The sequence below is a fragment of the Rhipicephalus microplus genome, chromosome 1, assembly GCF_043290135.1.
Source record: "Rhipicephalus microplus isolate Deutch F79 chromosome 1, USDA_Rmic, whole genome shotgun sequence".
Classification (NCBI taxonomy): domain Eukaryota; kingdom Metazoa; phylum Arthropoda; class Arachnida; order Ixodida; family Ixodidae; genus Rhipicephalus; species Rhipicephalus microplus.
In genome coordinates this window covers 80567204-80586425 of record NC_134700.1, presented here as the reverse complement: position 1 = coordinate 80586425, position 19222 = coordinate 80567204, and the positions used below count along the sequence as shown (strand labels likewise).

General features: G+C 43.1%; 1 protein-coding gene across 2 annotated transcripts in view; it reads right to left on the bottom strand.

Moving 5' to 3' along the window:
• Positions 1–4236: 4236 nt before the first annotated feature.
• Positions 4237–19222, bottom strand: part of LOC119178643 (male-specific histamine-binding salivary protein) — a 67111-nt gene continuing 52125 nt past the window's right edge. The window contains exons 3-6 of one of the 2 annotated variants that reach the window (XM_075870306.1): positions 17846–18009; positions 15529–15611; positions 6509–6592; positions 4237–4425 (exon numbers count right to left, since the gene is read on the bottom strand). In XM_075870306.1, coding sequence (XP_075726421.1) covers positions 4271–4425; positions 6509–6592; positions 15529–15611; positions 17846–18009 — 486 coding nt within the window. In that variant the 3' untranslated portion in view covers positions 4237–4270. The remainder of the gene's footprint in view (positions 4426–6508; positions 6593–15528; positions 15612–17845; positions 18010–19222) is intronic. The other variant, XM_075870312.1, reaches the window with a different exon arrangement.

Below are 19222 nucleotides of genomic sequence, written 5' to 3'. Positions count from 1 at the left end.
GAATTCTACTATATTTTTATGTATTCTTGCAGCTGATCTCTCCTGAATATGTTGGTATAGGGGATGATTAGCGTGTCGAGTTGCCAACCGAAGATAATGCCGGCAAGTTTCCGTAAATCTCATAGCATGGAAAGTTGGTTGACGAGACTCTGCAATTACTAAAGCACTGGCAGAAGCTCGCAGTACACCAACAATCTGGCCAACAATCTTTGAATCCTCTCCTCTAAGTTACGTGATATTCCATGTAAAACCGGGGCAGAGTAAGCTATTCTTTGTCGAATTATCGCTGAATGTACACGCAATAAAGAAGAACATGAACTACCCATCTCACTCCGGTCAGTCAACATAATATATTGATTAGGGAATTGACTTTGTCCTCTAATGATTTTATGTGTGGTGCCCAAGACAGACATCTGTCCAAAATAACCCCAAAAAATTTGTGCTGCCGCACAAGTTGTAAGCTCTGAGAGTCTATCTGACGTTTGAATTTCTTAAGGCATTTCCCTGTGAACGGAAGTACAGATGTTTTCTCATGGGAAATATTTATGCCTCTGCTCTTAAAGAAGCCATTCATTATTGTCAGCCCATCTTGAAGTTTTTGCTGAACTGCTAGAATGCTCGTGTCTGATGCCCAAATGCAAAGATTGTCTTCAATTATGATGTGTTATCGCCCTCGGCGAAACATCGTGCAGTCACATAATATCCCAGGCCGACGACAATAAAGAAAATTTGCAGTTCTGTAGGCTTATGTCCCTACTTCTGGTGCTTAGTTTACGATTTCGCATTTATCATATCACCATTGACAGAGCTTCTACAAGATAACGTGGACCTCTCCACCTGATCCCCTGCATGCGACACCACCTTCACTACGCTCTGCCCCCTGCTCACTTCTCCACCTATTCTTCGCCACTTTGACTTGACAGCTCCTAGCCAAGTACACACGAACTCCAGCTGCGCAGTGCCTGGCGCTGTCCTCGCTCGACGAATGCCTGGCTTAATCCTTTGTTTGTACTTAATTATTTTCTTGATTTGAATAATTGATTCTAATTCAGGTTCTAAAGAGGTTTTTCTCTTGTGCGTAGATCACCCTGTATTTCTTTATGCATCTCAGAAGCATAAGAAGTCAGGTGATGCCAAAATTCGCCATTGGCTTTTATCGTGTCATAATGAGCCTACAATGGTGAAAGTTTAGTCATCATTTTCTTTTGTATTGCTGAAAACGCAGCTCTTTGCTATATGGCTAAAAAACTGCACGGTCGCTGAGCGAACGACACAGCGAGCTCTGCACTTGCGTTTACGAAATGAAGCACAGCGACTGATCGAATCTAACCAGTTCGCCTCATTTGATATTCGTGTGGTGCACGACAGGTGAACGGCATGCAACGAAGGCCTGTGGGCACTCAACTTTGAGCTGGAAGCACGCCTAACCGACGACCGAGTCGCAGAAGATTACGCCTCCGTAGCAGCCTATGAGGAAAACACTGCTGCTACGCTGTCGTTTCTGAGTCACCGCAGGGAGAATCTCAAGGCGTTGACGTCCAAGATTCATGGCAGTGTGGCAACCCACCTTGAGAACTCTGGTGTCGCCACTGCAGGAAGCCGTGTCCTTGGTGATCAGGTGACACACGGCACTGTCGTGCCTGTTCTCGTCGCCCTAAACTGGGGCTGCTTCACTTCACGCAGTGACAACCTTTCTGGGATATGTTCAGGCACGTGGTTCACGAAAACCCTGGTCTATCAAACATTGAACGGTTCCACTATTTGAAGAGCCTAGTGGCTGAACAAGCATTGAAGGCCACGGACGGCATCGAAGCCATGGAGGAGTCGAACAAAGACGCCATCATTCTTCTAAAGAACTGCATTGAATACAAAAACTTCATCTAACACCAATACAGTAACGTCCTTTAGAAATGTGGCTTCATTGCGCAACTTGTTGGGCACCGTCAACATCAGAAGACTTAGTGTGATCGGATGCCCGGAGCTCTCCTATGCTGTCGTGCTCGTCGAGGTCCTCACAAAAGCGATGCCCGGAAAATATTATGGTATAGTATTCCAAGCAACAGAGCCAAAAGGCGAACGTCGAGGTGGGGGCAACGTCGGAGACGATACATCGGTAGCTACTCGAGTACGGGCGCATGGAGGTGGAGGCTCGTGAGAGAATTGCCTTTGTAGACGCCGGCGGTCGTGGTGCCCGAGATCACCGACAAGGCACACTTCATGAGGCACAACGTATGGCGTTTGCTTTGATGAGCCACGCAAGGATTGAAAAGGTACCTGCTTCTTTCGCCTTTTTGCAGTACACATATAGAGTCATTCACAACCGACAATAGCATACATGAAAGGAAGAACCGCCTAGCAAAGGCCGGTAGGTGCTTCAAAAGCACCATCAAAGACCATCGCTGTAAAAAATGCTGTCGCCACCTTATTTGTTATAAGTGCAACGGAAGGCACGCACCAATTTGAAAACAATTAATTCATCACCGATTTATAATAAAAATGCGGTCCTACTACAGACATTTGGTGCATGGCCATAACCGAAAGCGACTCATGCTTTATAAGAAGTCGAACACTGTAAGACAACGGACATTCATTAGAGAAGAGATCTCAAAGGAGCTAGGATTATCTACAGCGCGCGCTATCGAAATGGATGTCAAGACAGTTGTAGGATCTAAAGGAGTGCCGAAAAGACGACTAAACATTGTCAAGGCGACGTTGAAACATTGACGTTAAACATTAAACCAATTCGACCACAACAAGCATGATGTCGAAGCTATACAAGTACCATTCATATGTGAGCAACGGATGAAACTTCAACCAACGAATCAATTTGCGCAACAGTTGCTACATGAAAAAACGTTTATTGCGTACAAAACTGAAATTACGGCTATAAAAGCAAAGACTGCATATGAGGTTGCTTGTGGGAGCCGAGAAGATGTACAAATTTATGCTCAACTATTCTCGTCCACATGGGCAGATTCGAAACCCATCTGCCTTTACCCGAAGCTGGGATGGACGATTCAAAGTCCGATAGCATGCGAAGAAATTATTTCTGCAGGTGCTATTACGGAAATCTATGTACTTAGCACGAGCTGCGTGATTCAGATCAGTCACATTCTCTTCGACAATTTTCACATCTCGAGACTGGTAGCCATGAAACAGCTACAAATGACTACCAAAATGGCGCATTCCAACAATTTAACGGGGAAATGCATCACAAGAATAAGCTCTTTAGATTCACAATTCTTTCAGAGCAACTGTAATCAGCTCAAGCAAAGAACCACACAACAACCGAGCGAAATGTTCACACATTATCACGACAGAGTGCCGCAAGGCAAGAGCACAAGCGACGACACAAGGCGATCAGGCAACACAACTTCGACGGACGTCCTGGAAGCCATTCTTCAAAGACGAAGACACGTTTATAGGCGACTGGCGTACCGTCAGCATACGAATACGTCTTAAGGAAGCTAACATCACGTGCGGCTAGATAACACTTGTGCTACTGCCGAACCGGTACCTCAGCTCACCGTTATGCTTGCTCAGCGAGAGGTATTTCATGTGGGTGTTAGTGCAACTTTCACCCAAATTTATGCCTATTTTGGGTGAGAAGATTCGTGCACGCCATTAAAAGCGAAATTAAAAATGTTTGATGCGTGCTCGGTTTCTAGCAAACTTGACAAGTGCACGGGGAGCAACTCGCCAGTGCGATCATAGGCAGAAAGATCTGAAATGACAAAAGTTGATTTTGTCGAGCTGGTTAGTGTGGCGCTAATCATGTGTGATTAGTGTTTTAAGCAAGTTCATCTTAGTGTTTCTTAAGTTTACGCTTGTGAGCCGTACTGGTAAAGTTGTTCGTCCATTTCACAATGCTATTCCATCGAATGCTTCAACTAAGGCCAGGAAGTTTGTTGATTACTTTATTAAACAGAGAGGAGACGAAAGCGTGGGAACGAGAAAAGAGCTTGTGCCTGGTGTGTTCCAAATGAACGTTTGCCGAACATGGACAATTTTATGATTTATTTGAGGTATTAAACATCTGTTTTCGGTCCACTCTATCGGTCAAGACACCTTTTTTTCTTCAGTTGTCTTTCGCACTTTCTCAGCCTATTTCGAAAATGTTCTGTGTCACTGACCAGAGGACGAAAGAGACAACGATGGGTTGTTTCTTGCTTGCGCCATCTTGGCTGTTGCTGCCAAAATTACTTTGTTTGTGCAAATACTGTATATACACTAGTCTTTTGTTGTCTCGCCGTAACAATATTGTAATGTTTTATTGAATCCACAATGGGACATTCCCGCAAGTTTCTGGATCGTAGATCAGATACTTTTCAGGGCCACACAGCAGGTCATAGATGAAGTGGCACAGGCTGCTGATTTTGTTGACCTTTTCCATTAGGGACCACAATTCACAACCTGCATGGAAAACTGTTAAAAGCAAGCGTTACAGGCTTACCGTTTTAATGATAAATTGAACCGGCAGAATGACTGATTGGACGAGTTGGGGATCCATTACACTTAAAATGCGAGCGCGTAACAAAAACAGGGAATTAGGCAGGCAACCCATGTTCTTGTGAAGTTACCTCCCAGCTTTTGTTGTACGCTCGTGTTTCAAGTATTTTGAAGAGACAAGCATGGCTGCAGTTTTAGGCTATTTGAGTATGAACAGTAGCAGTCAAACAGCCTAGCTATGGAACTGGCATACTGGGAAAGTGAGGCTAAAATTTTTGTGTCATGCCACTGTTTGGTAGAATATTAATCTGCAACGCAATAATGTGTTTTTGCTCCACCCGTTTCAACATCTGTATTCAACTTGACATTCCCGCGCGCGGTATTTCACTGGTAAAGAAGTTAACTTTATTAAAGTGAACTTTACTGCCACATAAAGAAAAACATGTTTAAACAGCATGGTAAATATAAGCTGCATATAGGTAGCTTGGCTGGTGCCCCCTACCCGAACAATAACAGCAGAAGCAACAACGTTAACGAGAATTCACCCCTGGCACAACAACAAACTGGAAAACACAAATCGAAGCAATAAAAATTCAGTGAGAAACACACATTCTCAACAAACAGAGAAACCCTGTCGTTATTTGTAAAATTAGTTGGCGCAATTACTTTTCAGAAAGATGCTGTATGTCCTCATTGCACAGATTATATTTATTTAGTGTTGAAGTAAAACACATTCTGTCCTGTTCCTCACACAATAGTTTGGTGGTGAAGAACAGAAGTTCTTGTAAAGCAATTTCTTGTAGAGGACGGTGGGACAGGCGCGTGGCGGCGGATGTAGTTTGTATGACAGAAGCCAGCACACTGAATAGCTTCATTGAAATTTCGGCAATACAGTATAAATAAAAGAAGTTTTTATAGTTGACTGCTGTCTCAATGACGTTAAAGTACTACCAAATTTCTGAACTCTATGTGTTCCCAGCAGCTGTTCAGTACTGCTAACACTCTACTGCTACGTTACTAGGTCAATAACCTACGGAAATATTTTGACATCTCTTACAAATGTTACTTTTTCTTTTTCAAACAAAACACAATTAAAGCTCTGAAGTTTCACGAATCATACATATATGAAGTGTGACAGCAATGTGTGTATAGTAAAGCCAATTAAGCTCATCTTCACTGGAGCTGAAGCACCTGTTTTTTAAAAGGTTTTTACTGCAAGAATTAAACCTAAGTTATTTCGCTATAGTAGCCCCATTCTGCTGATATTTCGTAGGCTAAACAAACTATCTGAAACTTCAATTTGCCAAGCGCAATAAACCTCGCATGTATGAACTTCATTGGCAGACCTACGGCAACAACTTCATCGTACTTTCCACAAAAGCGACGGTCGATGCTTGACTATTTCACCTACACCGGATTTGAACGAGGGGCCAGAGTGCCCTTCGCAGCTTCAACTGGGAGTGCCCTTCAAAATAAATACCGGCATGACAACGAGTACCTTCTTTAGGTACATCTTTACTGTTAAAAAAAAGACGTGATGGCTTTCGGATGACACTACAAGGCGATCCGCGTACCAACCACTTTGGAAGTGAACGCTCTGAAACTCCATCACGAAGTGTGGCAGCTTGATCTAGTTGGTATGGCATGACAATAGTTATAGCGCGAGAACAAAACGACGACACAGAGACAAGAAGGACACGAAAGACACGAGCGCTCGTGTCTTTCGCATCCTTCTTGTCTCTGTGTCGTCGTTTTGTTCTCGCGCTATAACTATCGTCCACCACGAAGCAGTACAGCTTAGGCGTGGCAAATTCGGGAAAACTTATAAGCGTGCCTCTACCACTGCCTTCGTATAATTGTGTGCGCCACTGCTAGGGATGGCAGATAATTTTTACCGCTTGGGGTCTACCGGTGATTCGAGCCCACTTCCAGCTCTATTCTCGCCAAAAATAGGTTTTGTGTCGCTTAGGCAGATGCCAAAGGAACGGAATATTGATATAATAACAATGAAAACGCAAAATTAGCTACACTTTTACGTCATTAGAAAAATTTTGCTTACCATTGTTTTGATGGCGAACTCTCAGTATGTCACAGTTGTCGTATTCGCTCGCCACGAACGTATATTGCGTATTAAGTGTCTTCACTGCAAAAAAAAAAATGCAGCCAAAGTCTTTAACATCATTGTCTGCATACATTATAGGTAGCGAGAATATAATTGCTATCGCAGCAAGAAGCACAAGTTATGGCAAGGAATTATGACTTTGATATAGGGAAATTATCCTTACACTGAAACATTTATACTCCAAACTGAGGGTCGGCAACGTTTGTAGGTAGAGAGTGAAGTTACACGAAGCCGACAAGGCCATGGGCTGCACGGCCAATAAACAGGGAGGTTGGAGAGGTGGCTTTAAAATCTAAGAAAAATACATTCAGTGAATAGACTATCACGTATACAAAACTGGCAATTTTCTGGGTAAATTTTGGCTGTATCCTAGCCAAGCAGGAAGATGGGGCACAATGATAAATTGAAGATATATCTAACCATTTTTGACAATCAAACTGTCTGTCCGCCTGTAAAATAAGATTCATCAAAAGAAAAGGCGTACAGTTTCTTAAAATAACTAGATGGTGGCGCTGCGATCGTTTAGCGACTATGGTAATGATGATTAGTACACAGACTTGCCTAATCTTCGTACATGCGGGCGACAAATCGCACTTGTGGTCTCATTTATTCCTGTGTTTTGGTTTTGTTTCGAAGGAAAAAACAAACCATTTTCAACTTTATGACCACATTTGAAATGGTAAGCCTAAAGCAATATAGTGGTGAAGCGAAAACGCTGAAGATTCGCTGATTTTTGTTTTTGTTTTGTGACAAAACAGCTTCAAGCACACAAACACATAAGGAGCTAAAACTACGAAGTTTACAAAATCCGTGTACTACCCATTATTTCCATGCTCGCTAAAGCACCATACGTTGCAGTTCCCGTGGACACTAGCGCCACAGTTCCCTCTAGTTCCCTCTAATATTTTTATAGGAAACTCTATGGAAAAAGAAAGTTCGGGTAGGAAAGGGGGAGGAGTTATTCAAATTTTCGACCAGGTTCAGCATATTACGGGCTTGAGGGCCACATGCAACCCACGAGTCGTAGGTTGTCAACCCCTGCTCCAAGCAACTAGCCGCAATATTCCAATAATCAATATTTTGAGAATGCGCACTAAGAGTTGGCGCAGCACAAGTGACTATCGTGTTTTACGCACGAAAGCCGCAACAGAAGAAAGCTATCGCACAGCGCTATCTATAAACAGGCATTCTTTCTGGTACAAAGTGATCGACGGCACACTGACGCATTGGTTACCCTTCTTTTGTATGTGATATGCCTCCAGTACCTCACGTGCTAACGTTTTCCTGCGTCGTCCTAACACACGTGCTTCTCAAAACAGTGGTGTGCAGCCGCACGAAGCACAATGTAACGGCAGGTATGAACCCGCGCCATTCTTAATAATAATATATGTCCCCTAAGGTCATCATTAACAAAGCGTCCTGTTTGGGCTATAGAGACTTTGCCACAGCTCAACAAAATTTCATAAATAATCCCCAAGATGTTTTTCCTTGCCTGTATTAGTTGCGCCGCCATTATTTCATTAAGCTATGCACCAACTCACCCAACGTCACATTCTGCTAAAACTAATGACGTGAACATACACGTGGCTTAATGCGCAGATGGTCGGCACATGACAATGGTGACTTCAAATTAAGAGAGCCACCTGCTAGCAAGTGCCATCCCTAAAACTCGAAATTTCGAAGAGGCTATAGAGCTGGTGCTTGGGTCCACAACGGTCAGCGTCGTAGTTAGTAACTCTACCTCCTCAGGCCCAAGAAGTCTAAGAAACAATACCAAGGGGGAGATGGAACCTTGCGACGAAAAATCTGTAAACAGGTTTGTGTTCATCCGACGTTTCCACTAGCGAGCTTCTCTTTCTGAAGGCTATATATGAACTGTTCAAGCCTTGGGGAAGACTATTCCGCTTGTCGAGTTTTAAGGAAGACAAGTCTGCTTCTCGAAACGTCGACTCGACACAACCTCTCTTTACAAATCTTTCATCACGGACCTACGAAGATAATTTGAATTCAATTGATTTCAAACTTTTTATTTTGATATTTGGCACACTAGAAAATGTAGACAGCTTTGTTTCGGAGCAATATTATAAAACTTGCTATATTTGCTGATTTTTACCAATTACAAATATTGCTTTTATAATTTATCTAAATAATTTAAACAACTCGTTAGTGCAAGTTAAAACACAAATTAGGTACAAGAAATGATTACACTTAATTGGACACCATTCATCATTGCTGTCACATATGGTGGGTAAAAATTAGCAGCCGATCCACAAAGTGAATGCTGATAATGAAGCGAAGCTGAGTCCTAAGGCCATAATGTCTGCGTTGAAGTCATCGAATAGTATGAAAGACGGACAGTTAGACGCATGTACGTATGGACAGACGGACTCACGTGCAGATGAATGGACTGACGCAAGCACGTACGTACAGAAGGATGGACAGAGTACCGTCTGTTTTTAAACCATATGTGCGCTATGAATGTTCCATGTATGGTGTGCGGAACACCTCAGTTTTGGTCCGACGGGAGCTATGACAACTATCACGTCAACGAACATCATACGAGCCTGAGGCTCAAATTCACCGAAGTTCAAATTCAAATACGCAGTTCACCGAAGTTCAAATACGCTCAAATTCACCGAAGTTCACTAAAATGCTTCGCATTTAATACAATGACATGAACAAACGCTCTGGAATAGGATGTCAACATTGCCACCACCAATAACCCTCCTTACTGAACAAACAGTAGGCGACAGAACGGTGATCATTTCGAAGATCTTTCCAAGCCCAATCACTGATAACCTTTGTTACTCACACCTCTACTCCCATAGACATGAAAACTGGAATCAGTGGCCGCACCTCAAAGACAATATTTAGGCGTTCCCCAACATTACCAAAAAGCCAAACACATATATGAACGCGAAGCAATGAGGCATCATGTTGCTAAGCTCAGACATTGAGGACCACCCACAAGTCGTCAGGCAAGGGGAAGAACGACTCTTAGATGCCACTGAAATCAGGGGAGATAAACACCTCTGAGACTTCTTACTTCATTATCATGCGCATTTTCGCAAGGAAAGAAGAGCCTCACTGATGGGCTATAAAGCAGGACACAGGCACGGGCTACCTACGCCTTCAGTCCTCGAACACATCATGAGGACCCAATTTTGAGCAGCGGGCCCTCGCTTTGCCTTCATTGGGAGGTACCCAGTTCATATCGAGATGTAAGAATTGCTAAGGTGCAGTGATGCCACAGTGACCAATAAACTGTAGACGCCACTGTTGGCATTTCTAGTTGTGCTTTGGTTCCGTCAATATACTGCTGCAATCCAACCACTAACATCAGGCATTGTTCTGGGCGAGTTTGCTGAAGCATCGGTACTCACGGTAAAGAATAATAAAGATGATAGTCTTTCTTGGGGACCTTCGACGGAAAACTTTTGATCTGTCTGTCTGATTGTCTGTACATTTGTCTGTTTGTACACCCTTAACGATACCTAAAATTGCACGAAATGGCCGTACCATCCACAGCACCCACCAATATTGCTCAAGGTTGAGTGTTCATAGTTGTGTGAATGTCAAGTAAAAAAGAATAATTGCGCATATCTGAGGCGCCATAACAACACTTCGATGTTTTTTATGTGTGCCTTAATTCTAGAAGAGGCGCGAACAAGTAGCTGTAAAAACTGTAGCGTTTATCACGCTGCGTTCACAGTGCAATGCAATGCTCAAAAAGGTAAGTGTTTCCAACGCTTTGCTAAGACGACACGATGGTGTCACCTGTACGTCGCTTTGCGTTCTACACCTTATCACCCCCGAGGCTGGCACGCATCTTTCTCCTCGGACGCGCATGCCTTCACTTTAAAACATAACTGCCAGATGGCGCTCGTGTCTAACGTACGTCGATGTGCTCTTTCGCCTCCGCTTCACACTCGAGGCGCTCTAACGCAGCGCCTCCAGAATACCATTCACCAATTTTCTTGCGCAGAACAACAAATAAACATGTTTTCACTCTCGCCAGACGCAAGACTATCATCCTTTGACGACATTGGCAGTGTAACATGCAGATTTGGGGCTAATGTTTTATTAGAACATTTCTATCTCTGTCTTTTCTTCTTCTTTCAATTTCATGACTCCGCAATCTATTCACCACACAGATAAAAGCACCCAAAAGCTTATAAATGTTTCTAAATCACAAGTGAGAGCACTGTTGTGTGTAGCAGCTAAACCTGTGAAATGCTGTGAGATATGTGTGAAGTCATCTAAGTACTTAGGTGACCTGTGGGATGTCACCTAAGTGTTTCACACAAATGTTTAGGATTACCACAGTGCTATATGTTTTTATTTTACATACGCATCACCTCTTACTGTACCCATCATTTTCATTACTCTTTTCCTCCATTTCTATTTTTCTTTGTGAGCTGAGTAGCAGACCAGAGAGCGCCAACTCAGGCCTTCCAGTGAACTAGCTCCCTATCTATACCATGTAACTTTCAAGTTGCTGCTATTAGGGTTCGAAGAAACTTGTCCTGTTATTTTTTGTGGAACAAAACTAAACAGATATGTCGACCATCAAACCGCTGTAGTTGCCTAGCTAGGCACACACACACACACCTCCATCACTTAAATTTCATTCAGTAATATTATATGTCGTTTAACGTCTCAAGATCTCGACATGATTATGAGACGCCGTATTGGTGGGCTTCGAAAACTTCGACTCCACTGGGGTTTAATAACTGCACTTAAATATAAGTAGGTGGGTCTAAAGCATTCTAGTTCATATCGAAACTGCAGCTACCGTGGTGGTTTACGCACTACAGATGCGCTTGCGGCAGGTTTCCTACTATGAGGTTGTTTCACATTGAGGATAACTTTGCGGGTAGTCGAAGCGATAACATCATATCAGCGACGCGCTTCATGTAATAAATATCACCACAGCGGTACCTGAAACCAACTTTTCCCGGGGCTCATCGCTTAATATTTCTTAGCTGTGCTAGTTAGTCTACATATATTTTGGCGAAAAAGTACCAAATAAGAGACCACGATAACAAAGTTTCATCCCGTTGTTCTAAACGAACTCGCCAAGCTATGAACTATTCTTCATTTCCTTCTTTATGCATTGGAACTGTAGAGCCTTTAAACTTTGTTCACTCCAGATTGCGTCTGAGTGCACAACATTCTGCTCAACTCAATTGTTTTTTCACTGTCAAGAGCCTTCCTGCTTTCAGCCTTGGTCTTGCTTGTAGGAACTGCCCCACCGCTCATGGGCTACATCTCTGAGGTTTTTATGCGTGGTCAAGTTTACATACAAATCAGCCTTTTTTATGAATGTCTTCTCTTTGCCTTTGCAATATATGCCAAGAGAAGCAAGTTCTCTTGGCATATATTGGAAAATGTTTTCGAGGAGATTTGACGGCGAATGCAATAAAGGAATGTACGCGGCGCAACACTATGCTGTTACTGAGACGCTCCATAAGAAGTGACCAAACACTCCAGAATAGCTATACGGTCATGTAAATGGTAATGTTTAAATACCGGATAAAGACAAACGGACATTGACAACTGATTCGAAGTACTGGTACAACCTGTACCAGTACTTGGTACACGCTTCATTCCCAATTTGTCGAATTGGTACAACATGTACGAGTTGCGCAAAATGTAAAAGCTTGCTTTACTGCGAAATAGTGCAAGAAAATTAGGCACAGAGGCTACAATCATCATTACACAAGAGTCTGACAGTTGCATTTTGGGACAGCATCCAATATCTTCCAGAGTGCTTTTGTGTTACCAGAGAAAAAAAGGCAATATCGCTTTTGAGTAATTGTACTGGAGCAGAACAAATCAAATATTTGGTCACTTGATTAGATAGGCTGAAAGTACACCTCTCCGGAAGCACATGGATTATAATTGTTTCTTGTACATTCGAGAATCGCATCACACCCACCGTTAGGCTTCAGGGAAAAGTATAGCGCAAGATGTGCAAGAGCAATTAATTAACCACACATACATCGCGTTTGTCGACGTAGATACATATAAGCGTGTCTTCTTATCCATGGCTCCACATCGCGAAGGAAAACGTACAGCGGGTGCTGCCGCAAAATGCCAGTGGAAAGAACTGTCGCAATCTCCATCCCCAAAACAAGTGGAAGTAATCTTCAGTCACTCTGAGACGGCGGTAGGATATATCGCATAAATTTGGATCTTCACAGAGGCACTGCGAACACTAAAGCTATGTAATAGCAAAGAAAAAAAAAACATGATTGATATGTACTTTTCGGAATAGGTAAAACACTGAAGTTAAACGTGTTCTCGCAGAGGTTGAGCATTCACTGTGCATTGTTCAGCCACAAGGCCGAAGAATCAATGCTGCAGTAACAAATTGCAATAGCATGTGAATAACGGTGAGCATCTCGAAACTTGCGGAGCACATTTCAGCCAAAAACCATGCGAAATTAACATACTTAGGACTAGCGTGTACAAACAACTGTGACGATTCTAACTCCGTGTGTGAAAAACACGCTTTTTTCGTAAACGAGGCCATGGCAGCGAGCAAACTGACGTTCACGTGCTAACTACTGTAACTTAAAAACAAACTTGCGGTGGAACCACCACAGATACCAAGCACCCGTATTCCAAGATAAGCGGGCATGCCAGTGAGCTAACACGCTATAGAGCATCTCCACGCATTTTTACCACGTTGAACACGCCATGTGGAGGCGCGTGCGCTCAACGCGTGCTTGCCATGCCATCTCGCTACTGATTACTAAAGCGCACTGACCTTTCTGAGCTCTGACGACCACCAGCGGTCTATGGTGTATATAAATGGGTCGCCTGTACGCTCTCCGCCAAAGGTATTGATTCATATGTGGGGTTTAACGTCCCAAAACCACCATATGAATATGACAGACGCCGTAGTGAAGGGCTCCGGAAATTTCGACCATCTGGATTTTTTTTACGTGCACACAAATATGAGCACACAGGCCTACAACATTTCCGCTTCCATCGAACATGCAGCCGCTGCAGCCGGGATCTGAACCCGCGACCTGCGGGTCAGCAGCCGAGTACCTTAGCCACTAGACCACCACGGCGGGGCTCTCCGCCAAAGGTAGTTTTGTGGTCTAGTGCTTACCACGCGGGCTTAGGAGAGCGAGGTCACTGGTTTGACGCCCCGTTGCGAAATACTTTCTTCTGCCTTTTTAAGGACGGTAGTCTTTCTTGGGGACCTTCGACGCAAATATTTTGGTCTGTCTGTCTGTCTGTCTGTCTGTCTGTCTGTCTGTCTGTCTGTCTGTCTGTCTGTCTGTCTGTACGATTGTCTGTTTGTTCACTCTTAACGGCATCGGGTACTTGAAACGGCCGACCTCATCCTCAGCGCCCACCAATGTTGCTCATGATTGAACGTTCATGCTTGTACAATTGTCATAAAAACGTAATCATTGCGCATGTCTGAGGCACCATAACAACACGTATGTATTCTGCATGTGCGTTTTTCACTAGAAAAGGCATACATAGGTAATTTTAAGGACCGTACCAATTATCACACTACCCTGACCATGCAATGCTTGCACGGAAAGACGAGTGTTTCCAACGCTTTGCTAAGACGAGACGGTGGTGGCACCTACGCGTCTCCTTGTGTTCTACACCTTATCACCTCTGAGATGGGCGCGCACACCCGCCTCAAAGCCACGCGCTTTCTTTTCTAACAAAACTGCCAGATGGCCCTCATGACTCACGTGTGACGTGATTTTAGCTATCGTTCGCCTTCCCTGCACGCTCGAGGCACTCTAACGCAGCGCCTCCAGAATACCATTCACAGATTTTCTTGCGCAGAACATCAAAGAAATATCTTGTTTACTCTCTCCACACGCAAGACTATCCTCTTTCGACGACATTTGCACATTGACATGCAGATAAGGGGGCCATTTTTTCTCTGCAGTCGTGTTTGGAAATGTTTTACAACATCACATTCCGGACGTAAATGCTTCATGCAGCGGCGGTTGGCCCCGACATAAAATTTTTTTGTGTTAAAGGTTAGTATATTTAGTACACCAAGTCACAAACTAACAGACAGTAGCCCGAGAGCTTACAGACTAAGCCTCGGTTCTCCGCCTTACCGGCTACCTAGGAGTAGGATTGCAAATATGGAAGGACCAGATATCACATAAATAATGAGGAACAGGAGTGGGTGGGTGTTTACATGATCATATTTCACGAAATATCACCACACCATACAATGCAGAGACGTACACTCGTACCACTACCCTCAATATTAAGCAAAGCTCAGGCTTTAAATTCGCAGTACGTGCAAACGCAATCCTTCACCAGGGGGGTTTTATGCATCTGTAACCCAGATTTATACGCGACAGAAAATTCAGGATTTAACCTCCAAAGTAATCCTAGAATACCCTATATCAAAATAACCAGGTTTATTGCACAATAATAGTCATCACAAACGGTAGCGTTTGCGCACACTGTGAGTCTGTGTTGCTCAGATCGAACAAGCACAACGAAATCATGACCATCCAGTGAGCCCAGGAGGCCACCGAAAGCCAGCAATTTTCGGCCTACTCAAGCTTCGGGCCTCTGCAACCATTTACCGGGGGCTTTCCATAAAAGTTTTTGACCCCTATAAAGCGGCTAAAGTCAATGATAGTATAAATGAAGAATGGCTTGTCACTCCCAAAAAATAACAAGCGGTATCTTTTTTGACGCCGTACAGAAGTGTATAGCACCTCGTCTTTGCATGCTTTTTGGGTACGACAGTTCTTTCTGTAAAGTATGCTATTTCTTACTTGAACCAGCTGTGCTGTAGAAGCAGTCTACGATAGCAGTTAAAAGTGCGGTGCCATGTTTCAGTGCGCTTGCCATTCCTCTAGTCATAGAAAGAAGAGTTGAGAAACAATTCTTTGTCATGTTTGGTCAAGATTATTTTTAATTGACGACGTTCCACCACAACTTACCACTGTTTGTGGACAGCGCATACGCATTAGGAATTCTGTAGCCTTCGGTCGTTTCCGAAAAAAGGTAGGCGGTTGCATTGACTCTGTAAGCGAAAATCATCATAGCTGTTCAAAAGCACACACTATTGAGAGCACATAATTTTTCGAGAGAAGGTGCGAGTGCTGACACGGACGCAGCAAAAACATGCAGTTCACTTTATAGAAGCACCATGTAAAGTTCGTGGTGTACTTGGACAGGTGAGGCAGGCAGCAGGCTCACGACACATGCTTCACTTGCTATGAAGGTTCTCATAAAGATAGAGCCTCGTAGACTGCGAGCGATGCAAATCCCAATGACATGCAACTTCGAATTGCGCACACAGGTCATATTTCATACGGATGTCACCAGCCACCGTCGAATGTTTGTGTAATCCCATTTGAACAGTTTGGCTCCCAATCATAATTGCACTCGTGCAAGCAGATAAATCCTCCCTAACCAGGCCAAGATGTAAATTGTGCGTGTTTCGGTATTTCTTTGGCGATACGCTTTCTGACAGTTTTAATGAAGAAAACATCCCCAAGTGAACTTTTCACGCCTTTGCCGTTACGTCAACACAACTGGCAGAGCAGGAACACCAGTGTCAAGTCCACCAGACAGAAAAAAAGAATGGATGTAATAGTATCGTGAACACAGTCGCATAAAGAAGACCGAAGGAAGAGCGGGGACACAAAATCCGCAATATCACGAGCTGTCGAACGTCGGTTCGCTTCTGTAAGCGCCAGTTACGTATTTTCAACTCTTGCAAGCGTTCTGTATAATGAACCAAAGCTTTAAGCATGCATGCTTTCTCTTCGTAGTTTTCTGATTGCTTTGACGAGACTGAATGGTTGTCCGTTTGCTCCGGAAAAACCCTGGGTGCATGGTCTCACACTACATCTGCCAAGAAAGCCACAAGAGCCATTCTGTAATTCTTTAAGGCAACATCACTGAGCTTCTGCCTGTGATACCCTGCACTTTGTTTGGTGTGCAATGTCCAATTCCTCTCTCTCATTTTCTACTTCCTTACCTTCGTCTCCCCACGTGTTGGGTAGTTAATTGAACGTAGTCTAGTTAAGCTCTCTACCTTCCCCATGCTCTTTTTCTCTCCCTCTCTGCTCTCTTTCCTATCACAAAGTGCCATGGCTGACCTGTAGATTTAACGTGCAAAAGAATGTTAGCTGGAACGAGGAACGAACTATTTTGAGAAACATTTTCATGGCAGGAAATTTTTGACAAAAAAAAATTGGTTCCTAGCAATAATTTTTTGGCAGAATCTTTTTATCGCACTGTAAAAAAGTGACGATGCAGCTGAACTAACTGATACTACAAAAAAAAACACTGATGCTTCCGCTGACCATGGGCCAGTTTCATCTGTATCTCATTTCGACGTTTCTTTTTCTCTGAGCTTTTATCGCTTAGACCGTATTCATCTTAGTGCTTCTGCAAGCTCCTGCCTCTGTACAAAGCACTGTAGAGTGCTTTTGTTATTTACAGTATATTGAAGGGTATGTTTTTTTGGGGACAGAAGTCACTTCGGCAATTTCTTTTACACATTCCAGGAATTGAGATAAAACGCACTTTAAACTACAATGCAGAGATCATCGCAGAAAACTTCTGAAAACAAAATGAATACCTTAGAGCTCTGGCAAGGTGTATTTGAGAATCATAATAAACAAGCAAGAACATACCGCATGTTCATTACGATTTCACAGTGTTATCACAAGTATTCCAATTTTCTCACAAGTGTCCTCTTGATATTCAAGAAAGTGATTTCTCTTCTGTCGTGTAACAAAAACGTTCCTTTCACTGCGTAAGCAGCTTTTTTTTAGCTTTGTGAGGAAGTGCTGTCATGCTGAGGGAAATTATCATGAACTTCTTTTTTAGCTTATTTCGCATATCACTTAAGTAATGAAAACAATTGGGGTTAAAAACTACGACTTGACGCGTAATTGCAGTGTCACCTATTCGGTTATTCCAGCGACGCCGGCGGCACCACGCGGCCCACCTCCAAAGCTCACACATGGTGATAACGATCTGCAGGGCAAATAATGTGACCGATTGCTTTGCCTGCAAACATGTCTGCGTCTGCTTAGCGATAAGAAGTACAGTCCACGGCGAAACTAGAGGGCCTGACGTCCTTTGCTAGTCCATACGCGCACGCTTGCGAGATCGCCTCATCATCATCTTGCCCACCATTTCGACCTACTGTTGCGCCACCTATAATTGCCGGAATGATCGAATACTGGTCTCAATACACATCTTTGTCGGATCTTATTATAAAATACTTCAGTCGCTTACTTGTGGTACTCAGACAGAAGCCAATGTAAAACGCCCACGGCATATTTTTCTTCAGGGTAGAACTCAAGCACAATGCCTTGGATACACTTCTGGTCTCCGGAAAATCCAGCATCGTGTTCGAATGACCGCTGGTACAATACGAAGGGACGATCTTGTAGCATAGCCTGTAATTAACAAAATTTTCTGTTACACGACAATAAAAACGTTGTGAGGCTACTTATTCAAACTGTTCTGCAATTGATGTTGTTGCACTTACTAAGGCCGAATCCCTTGACAGCCGAAAAACTGACTTTTGGGATCGGAGCTCCTTGGCAATGGGTTGTGCGGTGCCGATGTATGTAGTAGTAGTAGTAGTAGTAGTAGTAGTAGTAGTAGTAGTAGTAGTAGTAGTAGTAGTAGTAGTAGTAGTAGTAGTAGTAGAAGTAGTAGTAGTAGTAGTAGTAGTAGTAGTAGTAGTAGTAGGTAGCGACATACCGTTTAGTCCTTGGAATGTCTGCTAGAAGGCGATACATAATGAACTAATCTTAAAAATACAGGGCTTTGGTTAGATGACATTAGTGTAAGGCATTTAAAACTGGTTGCACATTTAGTTTTTGATAAGCTGTGTCATATTATCAGCCTTACGTTTAAACCGGGTTTATTTCCTGCAGTCCTAAAAAAAGCTAAAGTAATTCTAGTTTTTAAAAAAGGCGATAAACAAGCAGTTTCCAAGTACCATTTAGTTTTGATTCTTTCCTGCCTCAGCAAACTAGCCAAGAAATTGTTTGTTGAACGTTTGAATGGATATCTAGTTAAATTTAGATTGCTTGGAGACAGCCAATTTGGTTTCCGTCCAGGTAGGTCAACAAGTCTAGCTGTGCAGTCTCTCACTGACTACATAAAAAAGAATCGATTCGGGAAATTTAGTTGCTTCAATTTTTTTTTAGATCTCACTAAAGCCTTTGACACTGTAAATCATCACGTCTTATTGCATAAACTTCAGTCCTATGGAACAAAAGGCCCTGCGCTTGCATTCTTAACAAATTACCTACTTGAAACGACAGTACACAGTACATGCCGCAAATACCTTCTCTACAACAAAGTATGTTAACCAAGGAGCACCGCAGGGCTCAGTATTGGGTCTTTTGCTATTTATTTCATATATGAATTATCTTCTTGATGTTCTTAGCTGTTTTGATTGTGGTCAGTGTGTTTTATACGCTCATGACACAACAATATCTTCATCTTATAAAAACATTGATGCTCTTGTTTCAAAGTTCAATCTTGGATTAAGTGCCCTTATGAATTGGTGCAACACTAATCACTTAGTTATCAACCCCACAGAAACTACATTTATGGTGTTTAAAAGTTCTCAGAGGTCATTATCTGCTATTCTCT